Below are 20,081 nucleotides of genomic sequence, written 5' to 3' on the forward strand. Positions count from 1 at the left end.
AACAGTTTTGCCATATCACACTATATGTTATTTACTGAATATCTCCTACATTTCTTATCACACACCTACATTTGGTAATGTTTATATTCCCACTTTGACAACGATGGGGTGGCAGAAGCGTTAGTTACCCAAGCTCTTTTAGACATTCACGGTTATGGACGATGTAAGCGAGATTTTATAAATACGTTTCCAGGAAACAGACCAACAGGAGTAGTTGGTACTTGGCCGTCACCCTCCGCGAGGTTTCTATATACAGTATTAGGCGTCACAGCCCCGTCTAGCATCAGTAGGCCACCCCGTCCGCCTGTCTAAAGCCTAACCACCGGTTGGTCAGCTCTGCTTCCTGATTCGTACATCCCCCACTCTCATAGAGATACAGATATTTGAGGTCATCAATCGCATTCCGCAGTGACTATTCCCCCGTTCTTATATATATTTCTGCCTGTACATGCACATCGTTATCCACCGTTTATGCTCTGCGACCAGTGTATTTGCTCTTTCCTCTTTCACAACAACATCCAAGTCGTATCATTTTATTACTGAGATCTCAGTGTGGGTCTACTGGCATCCCACGTTTTCTAAGTTCAATGTAACTCATTTTATGGTTACAGTTACGTAACTTGTTTTATGGTTAACAGCCAGGAGCTAATGGAGAGTGGTGCTCCGATAGCAAACACAGCATCACTCCCTACTGCAAAGCAACAACGGGTCAATATGTAACAGATCGTTGATTCACTTCTCGGGAAATGGATTCTTGTTTTCTGTGAAGGAGTCACTAATGGACGTTTTGAAACGATCTAGCCATGATAGCGTTTATCAGTTTCGAGAATAAAAAGAAGCAATGAAACTTGAGTGTGTCATTCACCATGACGTCAAAAACTGCACACGAACCCTGACGTCTTGTCACCTTGAGGAACTACAGTCATCAAGTAATCGTCATTCACTCTTACAATAGTCCAGTTCCGATTTTTATTCGCTGTTAATAATTGATCAGTCCAGCACTTGCGAATTCTATGTAGAGCAGGCAAACGAAATCAAAATTTGACTACGCTGTAACACTTGGCCACCATATACTGGTTAATTCGGTGCCAGTTTTCCAGATAATGCCCTCTGGAATCTCCCGTAGTCAGCAGGACTGACTACTTACGGTACAGTATGTTCTGAAAATCGTAATTACTTTCTGTCCGTTTAACCTAATCGATATTTCTTACATCGCCGAAATAGACTTTTAACAGCCGCGTTGTTGTGTTTCTTGAAGTTTTCAGGGCCAATTGAATATTCGAACTAAATTTAACTTCATTTACCGATATCTGGTCTAAAAGTAGAACGGACATTTTCATTACCTTGAAAAGGGCAGTAAGACTGCTACCCTAAATATTGACACAAGGTATAATGCTAGTCGATTTGAATTCCCGCACTTGTTTTTCATCACGAAACAGTATTTCCTTTCACCTATGAGCCCCCTGCTTTCTTATTGATGACCTTTTTTACTTATGCGGACCAAAGATTACCCTTTCCTCGAGAGAAGAGTGCGACTTAGTTCATTCAAAAAATTAGCTACGTTTCTTCTCTTTTCGGAAATGCAAATCGAACAGCATCATTCCATGTGCCAATATTTCCGCTAACAGCAGTTCAACCATTTTGAAGATACTGAAATCGTCTGTTCAGTTTCTAGCCCTCATATTAGTACGAGAAGTTAAATTTAGTTTGAATATTCAGCCGGCCGCAGTGGCCGAGCTATTCTAGGCGCTTCATTCTGGATCCTCGCGACCGCTCGGTCGCAGGCTCAAATCCTGGCTCGGGCTTGGATGTGTGTGATTTCCTTATATCACTTAGGTTTAAGTAGTTCTGAGTTCTAGGGGACTGATAACCTCAGATGTTAAGTCCCATAGTGCTCAGAGCCAATTGAACTATTTTAGTTGTAATATTTAATTCTCCCTGGAAATTTCAAGAAACACAACGATGCACCTCTTAAAAGTCCGTTTCTGCGAGGCAAGAAATATCGATTAGGTTAAAAGGACAAAAAGTAATTATGATTTTCAGAACGTACAATTGCGTAAGTAATCGGTCCTATAGTTGGAAATTCTTCTCTCGAGGAGAGGGTCCGCGATAAGCAATCTAGAGGCTTATAGATGAGAGATAGTGATGACAAACAAATGCCGCATGAGACCACAATCTACTGAATACGTGGGCACTCAAGATTACGTAGTCTGGCATTCTGTCCTACAAAAAGTACTACACAGTACTTGAGTGACGTCTTATTGCGCCATATTGCGCAAATTAAATAGCTGTCTGATGCGCTCTCTTGGAAAGGGTATTGTAATGACAGTAATGAGTCGTGTACACCGCTACACGTGGTGTGTGAAAGCAGTAAAAGTCATGGGTAAACATTTTGTGTAACACGGTCTATGAATTTAAGTAGTGCGTTTAATGCAGTTCAGCTGACCTATAATCATGTTACTGTGGCTTAAGTTTACTGCGTGTGTAGATGCTCTGTAGTTGGTGAATTGCATATGCCATCATTACCACCAGACTCGTTCAGCGGAGTGTCTTGTTAGGATCATCACGAACATGTATATTTTATGAGTTGCGGATCTTTTACATGTACGTATATGATGAACAAACATTCTGCAGCCATCTAAATATAATTTTATTTAATGATATATATAAAAGCATTGCCATTTTTGTAACTCCTAAAACTCTCTAAATGTGCAACATGAGGTACTTAGTGAATATGACATATGCACTAAAATAAAAACAAAATATTCGAGGTAGGAGGTCTAATCGTGGAAGTGTAGGAGATTTTTAATCTCTCTCTAAGGACCCGAAAAAATCAGAGTTACTAAATTTTGAATTACTTTAAAATTGACTACAGTATATTCATTTCCCAAGGTAATTGGTTTATTTCAGAATCTATCTCCGTGATTGTGCTATAGCAGAAATGAGAAAAAGCAATTTAGAAATGTACTTTGAACCGAAAATGAAACGAGTACATTCTGTTACCATTTTTTGGACGTACTTATTCAGAGCCATCACATTTCGATACGTTTTTCGTGTTCCACTATCAGATGGTGCGACTGTTACTTTCTGTTCTTTCTTAAGATATCGAATACAGGTTTTTTTAATATGTGCGCTCGTGAAACAAATGGCTGTTAAAAATTAGTACTGAATACTGTTGTCCTGAAAATATTCATTAATACTAACACATACAACAAAGTTCCTTAAAAAACAAAATAAATAAAGCCCATCTTTCACCTAGTTTGTTGCTGTATTCCATCTTTTCCTGTCTTGCACTGATCGATTCATCTCGACTTAACTTCTGCACCCAAAATCCTCTGTAATAAGTTTTGAATATCCTCGTCATTCTCTGCCTCTGTATTGGAAGCAGCAGTAGAGGAGTAAAACAAGAAAGTTAACATTGTCTGACTGTTGTAGCAGATGTCATACATGTCTCTTATTCAGACAGGGATACTCCATAAAACTATTTCCTCGCCTATTCTTCTTAGTACTTCATTTTGCACTTTATCGGCCAAGTCACATTCTGCAATAAATACGCTGCATACCTTTCAAAAGTTCTGCTAAGTATTTCACACACCTGGTCAGAGATGCATTGTCAAGTAAAAAAGTTAACATTGGTATTAGTTTCCCTTTCGTTGTCATTCCTCCTCCGAAATTTTCTATGACTTCCTTTAAGAGCCTTATGTATACTACTGAAGCCAGTACACAGTTCACGGCAGGGGATACATTGTGCCAGTATTAGTGACTTTTGGGCCACATTTCATTCACGTACTGAGCAAGGGAAAGTTTCTGTCTAGATGCCTCTGTACCAGCCCTGATCCCTTTTACCTCCGTCTCGTGGTACCTACAGGAGATACATAAGTAACAGAAGTGTTTCATCACACATTTTTTCAAGAACTAGTTCTATAAGATTTCTCACCATGTTTTCTTTAGAACACCGTCGTCTTTCTTCCAGAACTTTACAATTGTGTCGCTCTTCATTGTTGTTATGACGTACGTGTTACAAACAACGGCGATGAGTGGTAATCCTGGCTCACATCCTCTCTTGACCTTTCGCAGCTTTATTACTCACTCTTACGTTTTGTTGACGTTGCACATCACTCGTCTATATCCATACTTGGTCCCAATCTTCTTAGGATTGTAAAAATCTTACTCCACATTAAATTGTGTAAATTCTTCCACCAAGTCCCCAAATGTTGAAAGACATCTTGACTTTTCTTTACTGAGCTTTCCGTTACTTAGCGTAATGTGAAAACTACTTGAAACTTCCTGGCGGATTAAAACTGTGCTGGAGCGAGACTCGAACTCAGGACCTTTGACTTTCGCGGGCATGTGCTGTACCATCTGAGCTACCCAAGCAATACTAACGCCCATCCTCACAGCTTTAATTCCGCAGTACCTCGTCTCTTACCTCATCTGCACGGAAAGCTGTGAGGACGGGGCGTGAGTCGTGTCGGGTAGCTCAGATGGTGGAGCACTTTCCCAAGAAAGGCAAAGGTCCTGAGTTGTAGTCTCGGTCCGGTACACAGTTTTAATCTGCCAGGAATTTTCATATCAGCGCACACTCCGCTGCAGAGTGAAAATTTCATTTTGAATTTACTTCTCTAAGAGCTGTTTCCTTATTGAAGAAAACCTGATCTTCCTTCAGTGTTTCTTCAGTTATACTTTCTGTTCTTCTCTACGGCATTCCAATCTGTAGTTTATTAGCGTAATTGGACAGAGTAAACGTCCGATAGTTTTACTTTTATCCTCACTTGCTTTGGTAATGTGATGAATATCATTGTCTGGTAAATCTGATGGATAGTCACCTGATTCAAAAATTTTCATACCATTTCAAATCATCCTTCATCTATACCAACATTTGCTATCAAATGCGGTTGTCTTTGGTGTGGACCGTTGTGCTCATCCTAGTTATTAAACAAACAAACCCGACTTCTCAAGGGTTTCGTCTTGTGCCTACAAAATAAAAATTCCGTTGAGACTTAATATCAGGAAAGAGGTAGTTTTACCTTTTTTACATGAAAAAGACTTATGCTCGACCACAGGATGAAGGGAGAAACTAACTAGTCCTTTTCAGAATAAAACTGAGGCATCCTTGCAGGTAATTTACTCTCGAAACAACGACGAGGCCTCACAGTTTTCTCTGGACTAACTGCTGGACAACTTTGAAAGTGGCTTCTGTCTGGACGAAAAACCTCTGAAGACCCAACTGCTTAGAATGTGTTGATGAAACATACTGATAAACACAAAGCACCAATTGTAATCTTCAAAAGAATGGTGTACAAAACTGACTCCTACTACTGCCACCAGCTAAGAACTCCTTCAGAGGAAGAGGAACTTCTTCAGTTTAGAAGGCTGTTCCAGTTACTGTCAACTGTATACAGTTTCAGGCTTTCGCTAGTGCACAGTATTTATGAGCAGACAGTTTTCTGAAATAGCAGGACACTTTGCAAAATTGAAATGACGAAAATGAAACTTTGTGTCAGAACAGAAGCCCGGATTTCCAGCTTATCGCGAGTGGTGGCCTCATCATTAGGTTATCCGATCACGCTCCACGGCCAGAACCAGATTTCCATATGCCTTCAACAATGTGTCTACAACTTCCACTTGTACATTCATTCTATATATTCCCGTAAAGGAGAGATATTTTGAGTGAACATCTCTTGCCCGATGTCCGCCGATAAATACGTCATTGCAGTACCTGTGTTGTTCAGAATTACGATGCAATGTTCCGTCGGAAACGCATGCTTCCGATGAAGAGATGCACGAGTGGGTAAATCACGATTTCGTAGACAACCAAATCATTTTTCCATGAAAGTTTGACCGTCTTATCTCATAGTGGTGTAAGTGTATTAAGAGTTAAGGCAGTTACATTTGAAATAAAAACAATTTACCTACTTTCTTTCCATCCATCTCGTTATCCTTTCGCTGTTCTTTAAATTAATGATGCCGTTGACGAAAGTAACATTTGTTCAGTTTCGTACCCTCTACTGACGCAAGTGTTCATTAATTTTTTCAGGTTGCTGTGCCGATGCAAATTAACATTTTCTTACACAGTACAGAACCATCGCTGCATTACACGGAGAGCTTTTCCATCAGTTGAATGAAACAAATCATTTGTTTCCTATGACGACTTTCTGACATGTGTGACATAAATACCAACGAAGTACTTAGCAACGTAAATATGTTTACAGGATCCACAAGCGCCAGATGGATGGGTGCACATCCGAGATGCCACTGTCCGTGGGCCCGATTGCATACAGAACGACAACTTTTTCTTCAATTCTGGAGTGTTTGGGTCTGAAGACTGCCTCTACCTCAACGTCTACACACCAGAGGTACCCTATTTTCTTGGATTACTCAGATATTTTCTCGGTTCCTCAATGTTAAAACTATCTCTTTATCGGAAGTGTTATTACTAGGTTATTACTAGTTTATTACTAGTATATTCGTTTTATGTGTTTCTAAATTTCGTAAAATGTTTATCAAATAATTATTACATGCTACACATAAAGTTCTGTGGGGGGTATTTCTTGCAGCTGGGGATCGCAGTTAAGCAAAAGTTTGTCTTATGTAGTTACTCATGAGTGATCGTGATATCTGATTTCGTTATGCAGTTTTATATAGGTCCCATTTTCTGCTGTTTTGCTGCAGCATCAACTCTTTTTCAGCTGTCACCTTCCAATCCATTGCCGGTCATGTTTTGGGTTCATGGAGGTGGATTTAGCTATGGAGGAGGCACAGTCTATGGACCGGATTTCCTCTTGAATTATGATGTTGTATTAGTAACTATCAACTACCGACTCGGCACATTAGGTAAGATGAGATGAGTTACAATTCTTTTTTTTTTTTTTTTTTTTTTTTTTACGGAGTGAAGATGATGTCGCTTAGGATTAGTCTCGCCCTTCTTTCATCGGCTCCAGTGAACAAGTGGAGGAAAGAGAGAGTTTCGCTCCTCCTACACCACCAAAGTAATTTCAGAATTTTGATGTCAAAAGTTTCTGTGTCATTCCACAAGTGACAGTATCAAACAAAAAAAAAAAAAAAAAAAACAAAAAAAACTATACGTTATTCGGTGTACATTCTGAGCAAGGTCGTTAAAACACATGTCAAGTCGTGTCAGCGAGACAGTCATTTAAGTTTAGAAAATAAATAATAATGACTCCATACATTTATATCTACAGTAGGCTGGCGTGCAACTACTTTGGCTACGCAACAAATTAAGAAAACCAACTAACAAAGCTGTAAAAATCTACACATGTATCGATTGCAAACTGATATTTTGATGTTCGATTTAGTTTCAGGCAGCTATTGAGCACATACCGTTTTAGCTTGTCTAAATTGTCAGCTGATCACTACTACTAGATAGTTTCAAACACAGTTCTTCCGTTCCACAACATAACAGAAAGACGTTGCACAATCAATGTGCTTCTGTAATGCTTTACTTGCCATACTTGGAACAATGTAACGACTCTGGCTGCTCTACAACTCTTGCGTATGTAATAAAAGATACAGAAGAGTTTCAATAAACCTAAATTTAACATTCTATATGTTTGTAGGGTCTGAGTTACAAGAAAAGGAAAAACTCAAATTTTTTCCTTATTTCTTCGAGTGCTTCGCATCTGTTGTCGTACACAGACACCGCCACTTGCACTCTAGTTGCAACCACTGTAGTGCACAGTCAGCAATTTGTGTGTGTGTGTGTGTGTGTGTGTGTGTGCTTTTTCAGACGCAGAATACTGCTGGATATCTACTGAATTTTAAAATTTCAAATTATTTTGAATATCTGTTACTTACTATTTGCAAAAGAGGTGTAGTTGGGTGAAATATGCCTGTCGTACCTAGCGTTGAAGGTGGAATTTTAAGAGGGTGACATAAAAAATAGCTCCGAAACTGATGGGGCAATTTCAACTTATGAATCTTTATACAGAAAATAAAATTTTGTGCACTGCACGTCACTTGCCCAGCCGTCACTCATCTCTTAATGGAAAACTCTGTACCGAATTATTCCCAGGATACACGGAGCTATGTAGGTGAATCAAAAAATATTTGTCGCGTGTTTCTTGACTTGCGTATCGAGCAAACACATATAATTTACAATGGGACAATCTTTTTTTCTGAATAGATTAATCCATGTGGAAAAACTTAGAGTTTACCGATTGACCATGAGCGCTTGTGAAGTGTGAAAGCCGGCCGCGGTGGCCGAGCGGTTCTAGGCGCTCAGTCCGGAACCGCGCGACTGCTACGGTTGCAGGTTCGAATCCTGCCTCGGGCATGGATGTGTGTGATGTCCTTAGGTTAGTTAGGTTTAAGTAGTTCTAAGTTCTAGGGGACTGATGACCACAACAGTTAAGTCCCATAGTGCTCAGAGTCATTTGAACCATTTTAAGTCTGGAAAGTAGGGGCGAGTTACACTTAGGCTGTAAATACTGGTAATTAGACGGGCGTCCACAGCTCAGCCGATATGAGTCCTGTCTCAGAAGTTCATAGGCTTCTGCTGGAATCATGGGGCAGTACACGAATTTTACTTTTCGCGAGGTTAAATTCTTGTACTATTCCTTACTATCATCTTCTTTTCCTATTCCACAGTGAACTATTTGCTGTATTTGACCCAATTTGACGTCTTATTGCACGTGCTAAGTTACTGAAACAGTGTAATTTACCACCGACATGCGTGAATTCCTATTTATAGTGTAAATACCTAACGTCTCGATCTTTTATCAATAGATGGGTAGAACGTAATTACAGAATACAATCACTTAGGTTCTTAGGTACACTCCCAAATATGCCACTTCTGCGTCGCTTGTGCAGGTTTTCTGAGCACCGAAGATGAAGCTGCTCCCGGAAATTTTGGTCTTAAAGACCAGGTGGCAGCGCTGCGTTGGGTGCAGGAGAACATCGCAGCGTTTGGCGGAGACCCGAACAGAGTCACAATCTTCGGCGAAAGCGCGGGGTCGGTCAGCGTACACTTCCTCGCTTTGTCACCGCTCGCCAGAGGTAAGGAGGTTGATACTTCATCGATTCAACAACTGTGGTAGCCTTCACTACATACTCCTGTAAATTTACATTCATTCGTTTTAGGAATGTAGATCTGCCCAAAGGTGAGTTAATAGTGTGCCTTGTTACTTTAAGAGACTATTACCACTCTGAAATTTGAAAATCGTTTTTCTGTTGACAGTTCGATATCATTTTTCTGTTAAAGGTTTGTCGTCCACTTGTAAATGTAATGTTCGTATGACATTGCATGGGCTTGTCAGATCTATAAAGGTCTCATTCTTCAAAGGTATTCTTGACAGAATGCTTAAATGTGTCCATTACGATATACACAAATTGACGTAAGCACTCACACGACATAATACGATATCCATTAATGTTCAGATATACAATGCTGTAAAAAATAAATAAATAAATTAGTGGACATGGTAAGACGACGTTGATTTTGATCCAATGACGGCATATGCTACCTGGGGGATAATACATGTACTGACAATGGTTTCAACGTCACCCTCTAACCTATGGTGTAGTCGCATAGCTACCAGAACGCCATCTACACTCCTGGAAATTGAAATAAGAACACCGTCAATTCATTGTCCCAGGAAGGGGAAACTTTATTGACACATTCCTGGGGTCAGATACATCACATGATCACACTGACAGAACCACAGGCACATAGACACAGGCAACAGAGCATGCACAATGTCGGCACTAGTACAGTGTATATCCACCTTTCGCAGCAATGCAGGCTGCTATTCTCCCATGGAGACGATCGTAGAGATGCTGGATGTAGTCCTGTGGAACGGCTTGCCATGCCATTTCCACCTGGCGCCTCAGTTGGACCAGCGTTCGTGCTGGACGTGCAGACCGCGTGAGACGACGCTTCATCCAGTCCCAAACATGCTCAATGGGGGACAGATCCGGAGATCTTGCTGGCCAGGGTAGTTGACTTACACCTTCTAGAGCACGTTGGGTGGCACGGGATACATGCGGACGTGCATTGTCCTGTTGGAACAGCAAGTTCCCTTGCCGGTCTAGGAATGGTAGAACGATGGGTTCGATGACGGTTTGGATGTACCGTGCACTATTCAGTGTCCCCTCGACGATCACCAGTGGTGTACGGCCAGTGTAGGAGATCGCTCCCCACACCATGATGCCGGGTGTTGGCCCTGTGTGCCTCGGTCGTATGCAGTCCTGATTGTGGCGCTCACCTGCACGGCGCCAAACACGCATACGACCATCATTGGCACCAAGGCAGAAGCGACTCTCATCGCTGAAGACGACACGTCTCCATTCGTCCCTCCATTCACGCCTGTCGCGACACCACTGGAGGCGGGCTGCACGATGTTGGGGCGTGAGCGGAAGACGGCCTAACGGTGTGCGGGACCGTAGCCCAGCTTCATGGAGACGGTTGCGAATGGTCCTCGCCGATACCCCAGGAGCAACAGTGTCCCTAATTTGCTGGGAAGTGGCGGTGCGGTCCCCTACGGCACTGCGTAGGATCCTACGGTCTTGGCGTGCATCCGTGCGTCGCTGCGGTCCGGTCCCAGGTCGACGGGCACGTGCACCTTCCGCCGACCACTGGCGACAACATCGATGTACTGTGGAGACCTCACGCCCCACGTGTTGAGCAATTCGGCGGTACGTCCACCAGGCCTCCCGCATGCCCACTATACGCCCTCGCTCAAAGTCCGTCAACTGCACATACGGTTCACGTCCACGCTGTCGCGGCATGCTACCAGTGTTAAAGACTGCGATGGAGCTCCGTATGCCACGGCAAACTGGCTGACACTGACGGCGGCGGTGCACAAATGCTGCGCAGCTAGCGCCATTCGACGGCCAACACCGCGGTTCCTGGTGTGTCCGCTGTGCCGTGCGTGTGGTCATTGCTTGTACAGCCCTCTCGCAGTGTCCGGAGCAAGTATGGTGGGTCTGACACACCGGTGTCAATGTGTTCTTTTTTCCATTTCCAGGAGTGTATATCTACCCTTTAATACGGTATGCTCACAGCAAGAAGGCACAGTGTGGTGAGAAACGTGAAGAAAGCAGTCAACCCTGCCACGGAGACGCACTCGTGCTTCCTACAGCCAGCTAAGCGAGTTTGAAAAGGGGTTATATTGTGGTCTTCCGAGTGGCGGAATCGTCCTTTCGGAGAATTGCAAACAAGTTGAACGCCGCTAGCGTCAGTGGTCACGTAAACTTTCTCACACACGTAGATGAGGCTCTGTACGCCCACGCAGCACTGCTCGTATTCTAAGGGCAGCAGTGTCAGGCCGCACAGCTACACAGCACACATAAGAGGGCTTGTGAGTCCAGACGTATCAAAAAGAAGTGTTGCAAACCGATGATTAGCGGTGGGTCTAAGGCCACATATGCAAAACACTGGTGATTTCTCGAACTGGGGAACAATCAAGAATGGGGTGCCGCAAGGTTCGGTCTTGGGTCCTCTGCTGTTCTTAATACACTCCTGGAAATGGAAAAAAGAACACATTGACACCGGTGTGTCAGACCCACCATACTTGCTCCGGACACTGTGAGAGGGCTGTACAAGCAATGATCACACGCACGGCACAGCGGACACACCAGGAACCGCGGTGTTGGCCGTCGAATGGCGCTAGCTGCGCAGCATTTGTGCACCGCCGCCGTCAGTGTCAGCCAGTTTGCTGTGGCATACGGAGCTCCATCGCAGTCTTTAATACTGGTAGCATGCCGCGACAGTGTGGACGTGAACCGTATGTGCAGTTGACGGACTTTGAGCGAGGGCGTATAGTGGGCATGCGGGAGGCCGGGTGGACGTACCGCCGAATTGCTCAACACGTGGGGCGTGAGGTCTCCACAGTACATCGATGTTGTCGCCAGTGGTCGGCGGAAGGTGCACGTGCCCGTCGACCTGGGACCGGACCGCAGCGACGCACGGATGCACGCCAAGACCGTAGTATCCGACGCAGTGCCGTAGGGGACCGCACCGCCACTTCCCAGCAAATTAGGGACACTGTTGCTCCTGGGGTATCGGCGAGGACCATTTGCAACCGTCTCCATGAAGCTGGGCTACGGTCCCGCACACCGTTAGGCCGTCTTCCGCTCACGCCCCCAACATCGTGCAGCCCGCCTCCAGTGGTGTCGCGACAGGCGTGAATGGAGGGACGAATGGAGACGTGTCGTCTTCAGCGATGAGAGTCGCTTCTGCCTTGGTGCCAATGATGGTCGTATGCGTGTTTGGCGCCGTGCAGGTGAGCGCCACAATCAGGACTGCATACGACCGAGGCACACAGGGCCAACACCTGGCATCATGGTGAGGGGAGCGATCTCCTACACTGGCCGTGCACCACTGGTGATCGTCGAGGGGACACTGAATAGCGCACGGTACATCCAAACCGTCATCGAAGCCATCGTTCTACCATTCCTAGACCGGCAAGGGAACTTGCTGTTCCAACAGGACAATGCACGTCCGCATGTATCCCGTGCCACCCAACGTGCTCTAGAAGGTGTAAGTCAACTACCCTGGCCAGCAAGATCTCCGGATCTGTCCCCCATTGAGCATGTTTGGGACTGGATGAAGCGTCGTCTCACGCGGTCTGCACGTCCAGCACGAACGCTGGTCCAACTGAGGCGCCAGGTGGAAATGGCATGGCAAGCCGTTCCACAGGACTACATCCAGCATCTCTACGATCGTCTCCATGGGAGAATAGCAGCCTGCATTGCTGCGAAAGGTGGATATACACTGTACTAGTGCCGACATTGTGCATGCTCTGTTGCCTGTGTCTATGTGCCTGTGGTTCTGTCAGTGTGATCATGTGATGTATCTGACCCCAGGAATGTGTCAATAAAGTTTCCCCTTCCTGGGACAATGAATTCACGGTGTTCTTATTTCAATTTCCAGGAGTGTATATATTAATGACTTGCCATTCTATATTCACGAAGTTGCAAAGCTGGTACTTTTTGCCGATGATACAAATATAGCTATCACACCCAACAGACAAGAACTAACTGGTGAAATTGTACACGATGTTTTCCAGAAAATCATTAAGTGGTTCTCTGCAAATGGGCTCTCATTAAACTTTGACAAAACACAGTATATACAGTTCCACACAGTAAATGGAGTGACACAATAAATATAGACTTCGATCAGAAAGCGGTACCTAAGGTAGAATATTCGAAATTTCTAGGTGTATGCATTGAATAGGTGTTGAACTGGAAAAAACACACTGAGGATCTGCTGAAACGCTTGAGTTCAGTTACTTATGCTATTACGGTCATTGCAAATTTTGGCGATATACAACTCAGTAAAATAGCTTACCACGCCTATTTTCATTCTCTGCTTTCGTATGGCGTCATATTCTGGGGTAACTCATCACTGAGTGAAAGAGTGTTCATTACACAAAAGCGTGTACTCAGAATAATTGCTGGAGCTCATCCAAGATCATCCTGCAGACACTTATTTAAAGAGCTAGAGATCTTCACTGTAGCCTCACAACTTATATATTCACTTATGAAGTTTGTTATTAACAATGCGAACGAATTCAAAAGTAATAGCGGTGTACATGGCTACAACACTTGTAGAAAGGATGTTCTTCACTACTCAAGGTTAAATCTAGCTTTGGCTGAGAAGGGTGTAAATTATGCTGCCACAAAAGTCTTTGGTCACTTACCTAATAGCATCAAAAGTCTGACAGATAGCCATATGTCATTTAAAATGAAGTTAAAAGAAATTCTTAATGGCAACTCGTTCTACTAATACGAATTTTTGGATATAGTAAGTGGGTAATTTCCTCAACCCACACAAAAAAAAAAAAAATATTGTCATGTAATATTTTGTGTGATGTAATGTCTTGTATAGACGCCTTTTATTAACCTGAAACGTACCTCACCATTACGAAGGGTCGTATTCATGATCTATGAAACAAGTAATAATTAATCTAATCTACACGCCACGTACCGGTTATTAGCCATGGGACTATGGGCACGGACACTTCTAGCCCGTCTTCCACTCAAACCATAGCATCGACGTGCATGGCTCGATTGCTGGCGTCAGAGGATCACTTGGAAAATAGAATAGCGCACCACGGTCTTCAGTCATGAAAGCAGATTCTGCCTGCACCCATGGATGGTCTACTGCGCATACGACGAAGGCCTGGTGAGTGCTTCTCGTAGAGTGTATGCGTCCAACATACACTGACCCCACCCCACGCCTTATGCTGTGGGATGCGACAAGCTACAACTCTCGATCACCTTTGGCGTTTCTGAAGGGGAGCTAAACCGCCCTCGGTACGTGCAGAATGTTAGACCAGTTCTTTTGCCGTTCTTGTGACAGAAAGGTGACGTGTGCCTGCATCACGTGGTCGTGCGGTAGCGTTCTCGCTTTCCACGCCCGGGTTCCCGGGTTCGATTCCCGGCGGGGTCAGGGATTTTCTCTGCCTCGTGATGGCTGGGTGTTGTGTGCTGTCCTTAGGTTAGTTAGGTTTAAGTAGTTCTAAGTTCTAGGGGACTGATGACCGTAGCTGTTAAGTCCCATAGTGCTCAGAGCCATTTGAACCATTTTTTTGAAAGGTGACGTGTTCCTCTAGCATGATAATACTCGGCCACACACTGCCCGTGAAACTCAACGTGCTCTGCTAGACGTGTAGCAGCTTCCCCAATCAAGCACGTGTGGGATGTGTTGGGACGAGAAGTGACTCATGTGCCTCGTCAATCAACAACTCTTCCTGAAGTACGTGAACAGGTCGAGCAGGCGTGGCATAACGTATCCCAGGACAGTATTCTCCTTCTCTACGATCGACTGCCGCCCATGCAGGCTACACCCCTTACTAATATGGGTGTTTCAGCAAGCGTCGATAACCTGGTACCACACAACCGCTTGTGCTGTTCATCTGTAAATGTAATCATATCATGTACTCCACATTCATCTAGAGTGAATCGGAAACTTATAAAAGGGTGTAGTAATTTTTTCCAGGCGGTGTATTCGGGTTCCTTTTATGTTCGTGGTTAATTTCTTAAGTCCGATTTTGCATATAGTCCTTCTTTCGGTCCTCAAAACGGCATGGACTGAACAAATATTGTTTTCCTGAGGAGCAACGGTTATGTCGGTAATACTAACTTGGGTAGCACCACACAGGGACTCTGGAGTTGAAGTTCAATACCAAGTCCTCTTCTCCGAGTCATGTTGCTGAAGGGACATAAATACACTATGTGATCAAAAGTAACCGGACACCCCGAAAGACATACGTTTTTCATGTTAGGGGCTTTGTGCTGCCACCTACTGCCAGGTACTCCATATCAGCGACCTCAGTAGTCATTAGACATCTTGAGAGAGCAGAATGGGGCGCTTCGTGGAACTCACGGACTTCGAACGTGGTCAGGTGATTGGATGTCACTTGTGTCATACGTCTGTACGCGAGATTTCCACACTTCTAAACATCCCTAAGTCCACTGTTTCCAATGTGATAGTAAAGTGGAAACATGAAGGGACACGAGCAGCAGAAGTGCGTGCATGCTGACCTCGTCTATTGGCTGACAGAGACCGCCGACAGTTGAAGAGAGTCGTAATGTGTAATAGGCAGACACCTATCCAGACCATCATACAGGAATTCGAAACTGCATCAGGATCCACTGCAAGTAATATAACATTGTCCGCCCGGTTAGCCGTGCGGTCTAACGCACTGCTTCCGGGCGGGAAGGCGTGCCATTCCCCGGCACGAATCCGCCCAGCCGATTAGTGTCAAGGTCCGGTGGGCCGGCAACTCTGTGGATGGTTTTTAAGGGGGTTTTCCGTCAGCCTCGGCAAATACGGGCTGGTTCCCCTTATTCCGCCTCAGTTACACTATGTCGGCGATTGCTGCGCAAACACTGTCCACATACACGTACACCATCATTCCTCTAACACGCAATAATTTTTACACTCGCCTGGTATGAGACGTTCCCGAGTGGGGGTCCACTGGGGGCGAAGAACACAATAACCCTAAGTTCGGTGTGAGGTGGCGGTGGGGTGAGTGGACTGCTGTAGCCTGTTGTGGGGTTGTGAACCACCGAGGGCTACCGCAGGGACGCACCCTCTCCGTCGTTTCTAGGTCCCCAGTTCCATTCAATACAGTACAACACAATACAATACTATGACAGTTAGGCGGGAGGTGAGAAAACTAGAATTTCATGATCGAGCGGCTGTTCATAAGCCACACATGACGCCGGTAAATGCCAAATGACGCCTCGCTTGGAGTAAGGCGCGTAAACATTGGACGATTGAACAGTGGAAAAACGTTATGTGGAGTGACGAATCACAGTACACAATGTGGCGACCTGACGGCAGGGTGTGAGTATGGCGAATGCTCGGTCAACTTCATCTGCTAGCGTGTGTAGTGCCAACAGTAAAATTCGCAGGCGGTGGTGTTATGGCGTGGTCGTGTTTTTCATGGGGGGGGGGGGGGGACTTACACCCCTTGTTTTACGCGGTACTATCTCAGCACAGGCATACATTGATGTTTTAAGCATAATCTTGCTTCGTACTTTTGATGAACAATTCGGGGCTGGTATTTGTGTCTTTTAATACGACCGAGTAATGACCTGTGGCGGAGTAGTAGCACGACAACAACATCCCTGTTGTGGACTGGGCTCCACAGAGCTCTGACCTGAATCATATAGAACACTTTTGGGATGTTTCGGAACGCCGAATTCGTGCCAGGCCTCACCGACCGACATCGATACCTCTCCTCAGTGCAGCACTCCGTGAAGAATGGGCTGCCATACCCCAAGAAACGTTCCAGCACCTGATGGAACGTATGCCTGCGAGAGTGGAGGCTGCCGTCATGGCGAATAGTGGCCCAACACTATATTGAATTTCAGCATTACCGATGGAGGGCGCCACGAACTTTTAAGTCGTTTTCAGCCAGGTGTCCAGATACTTTTGATCACATAATGTACCTAATGTTTCCTGTCTACTTTCAGTTCTCTTCTTAAAATATGCCATAACTTTCTAATTCTTGTACTTTTCTTTAAAAAATAATTATAACTGCTGTAATAAATGAAACATTATCAAGGAGCAGACATAAGGACCCCAAGCAGCTCCACCTCCATTTGACGCTGTATGGGCAACAGTGCCAGCGGCCTCAATTGAGTAGCATCATTCCGATGCGCGGTGGGACCGAGGGCACTTTAGAGGTCTGTGTGGAGCACTATGGTCAGCATAAAATTATGGTAGGCACTAGCAGTCATACAGTAGCTTGCAAAAAATATTCAGTTTCCCTAAATCATTTAAGGCAAATGATCAAATTATTCTTTTGATTAGGACTTTGCCAATTTCTTTGTCATTCCTAGTTTGTGCTCCATCTCTAATGAATCAATTGACAACCGGATGATTAACCTTAATGGTATTTCCATTGTCGTCTGCTCCCCATTAAAGTAATACCGAGAAAGATATCAAGTAAATAAACCTTTACTTACTATGCGCATGTAGTATTGTAGGAGGACTACATTACATTTGAAGGTGAACTGGGATTATGCAGAGTGGAAAGTTTAATACGTCGAGCTCCCACTTGTTGGAGCAGCTTCGGCTCAAACCTGGCTGGACGTCCAGTCGAATTGAGCTTGGATGACAGATACAGGTATGCCATTCCATGCTGTTTCAACTCTGCCAGAGTTCATCAGTCGTAGAGGGTGTCAAATGTTGGCGAGCCATTCTCTTGGCAACCAGAAGCTATTTCAATGGGCGAGAGAACTGGAGAATGTGCTGAACGGGTCAACACTCGAATAACCTCGCGGTCTTCTGGTTTGGAGCTGAGTGGAAGGCTTAAACCAGAGGCTCAGACGATTCTGCGACGTCCGCTATCGGGTGGGAAATGTAGGGTCCCCCTGAATAGGTCAGGCGTGCACTACACGCAGGAAGCGGCTACAAGGGTAGCGGAGTACGTGTGGAGTGCACATGTGGGTTTTTTAGGTTAGAGAATTCCCTCCCTAGGCCCGACAAGACGCCTCCTGAGACGCGGCAAGGTAGGAGTAGGCAAAATGCAACAGAGAATAACAATATTAATGTGCTAATAGTAAACTGCAGGAGTGCCTATACAAAGGTCCCAGAACTGCTCTCATCAATAAATGGCCACAATGCCCACATAGTACTAGGAACAGAAAGTTGGCTGAAACCAGATGTAAACAGTAATTAAATTCTAAACTCAGATTGGAATGTATACCGTAGAGACAGGCTGGACAGTGAAGGGGGAGGCGTGTTTATAGCGATAAGAATTGTAATAGTATCGAAGGAAATTGACGGAGGTCCGAAATGTGAAATAATTTGGGTGAAGGTCACGGTTAAAGCAGGCTCAGACATGGTAATTGGATGTCTCTATAGGCCCCCTGGCTCAGCAGCTGTTGTGGCTGGGCACCTGAAGGATATTTTTGGAAAATATTTCCAGTATATTTCCCCAACATGTTACAGTTCTGGGTGGAGATTTTAATTTGCCGGATATAGACTGAGTGACTCAAACGTTCATAACGGGTAGCAGGGACAAAGAACCCAGTGAAATTTAAGTGCTTTATCTGAAAACTACCTTGAGCAGTTAAGCAGAGAACCGACTCGTGGCGATAGCATATTAGACCTTCTGGTGACAAACAGACCCGAACTATTTGAAACAGTTAACGCAGAACAGGGAATCAGCGATCATAAAGCGGTTACTGCATCGATGATTTCGGCCATAAATAGAAATATTAAAAAATGTAGGAAGATTTTTCTGTTCAGCCAAAGTGACAAAAAGCAGATTTCAGAGTACCTGACAGCTCAACACAAAAGTTTTGTCTCAAGTACAGATAGTGTTGAGGATCAGTAGACAAAGTTCAAAACCATAGTACGATATGCGTTAGATGAGTATGTGCCAAGAAAGATCGTAAGAGATGGAAAAGAGCCACCGTGGTACAACAAACGACTAGAAAACTGCTGCGGAAGCAAAGGGAACTTCACAGCAAACATAAACATTGCCAAAGCCTTGCGGAAAAACAAAAATTACGCGAAGCGAAATGTAGTGTGAGGAGGGCTATGCAAGAGGCGTTCAATGAATTCGAAAGTAAAGTGCTATGTACTGACTTGGCAGAAAATCCTAAGAAATTTTGGTCTTATGTCAAAGCGGTAGGTGGATCTAAACAAAATCTCCAGACACTGTGACCAAAATGGTACTGAAACAGAGTATGACAGACTAAAGGTCCAAATACTAAATCTCTTTTTCCAAAGCTGTTTCACAGAGGAAGATTCCACTGTAGTTCCTTCTCTAGATTGTCGCACAGATGACAAAATGGTAGATATCGAAATAGACGACAGAGGGATAGAGAAACAATTAAAATCGCTCAAAAGAGGAAAGGCCGCTGGATCTGATGGGATACCAGTTCGATTTTACACAGAGTACGCGAAGGAACTTGCCCCCCCCCCCCCTTCTTGCTGCGGTGTACCGTAGGTCTCTAGAAGAGCGTAGCGTTCCAGAGGATTGGAAAAGGGCACAGGTCATCCTCGTTTTCAAGAAGGGACGTCGAACAGATGTGCAGAACTTTAGACCTGTATCTCTAACGTCTATCAGTTGTAGAATTTTGGAACACGTATTATGTTCGAGTATAATGACTTTTCTGGAGACTAGAAATCTACTCTGTGGGAATCAGCATGGGTTTCGAAAAAGACGATCGTGTGAAACCCAGCTCGCGCTATTCGTCCACGACACCCAGAGGGCCGTAGACGCGGGTTCCCAGGTAGATGCCGTGTTTCTTGACTTCCGCAAGGCGTTCGATACAGTTCCCCACAGTCGTTTAATGAACAAAGTAAGAGCATATGGACTATCAGACTAATCGTGTGATTACATTGAAGAGTTCCTAGATAACAAAACGCAGCATGTTATTCTCAATGGAGAGAAGTCTTCCGAAGTAAGAGTGATTTCAGGTGTGCCGCAGGGGAGTGTCGTAGGACCGTTGCTATTCACAATATACATAAATGACCTTGTGGATGACATCGGAAGTTCACTGAGGCTTTTTGCGGATGATGCTGTGGTATATCGAGAGGTTGTAACAATGGAAAATTGTACTGAAATGTAGGAGGATTTGCAGCGAATTGA

The 20,081-nt window shown here is 44.5% G+C and overlaps 1 protein-coding gene across 1 annotated transcript in view; it reads left to right on the forward strand.

Annotated features, from left to right (window-relative positions):
• LOC124606316 (juvenile hormone esterase-like) overlaps positions 1 to 20,081 on the forward strand; it is a 61,830-nt gene that overhangs the window by 6,674 nt on the left and 35,075 nt on the right. The window contains exons 3-5 of the mRNA XM_047138299.1: positions 6,213 to 6,356; positions 6,690 to 6,834; positions 8,830 to 9,015. Of these exons, the coding sequence (XP_046994255.1) occupies positions 6,213 to 6,356; positions 6,690 to 6,834; positions 8,830 to 9,015 (475 nt within the window). The remainder of the gene's footprint in view (positions 1 to 6,212; positions 6,357 to 6,689; positions 6,835 to 8,829; positions 9,016 to 20,081) is intronic.

Source organism: Schistocerca americana, chromosome 3 (genome assembly GCF_021461395.2).
Source record: "Schistocerca americana isolate TAMUIC-IGC-003095 chromosome 3, iqSchAmer2.1, whole genome shotgun sequence".
Taxonomy (NCBI): Eukaryota; Metazoa; Arthropoda; class Insecta; order Orthoptera; family Acrididae; genus Schistocerca; species Schistocerca americana.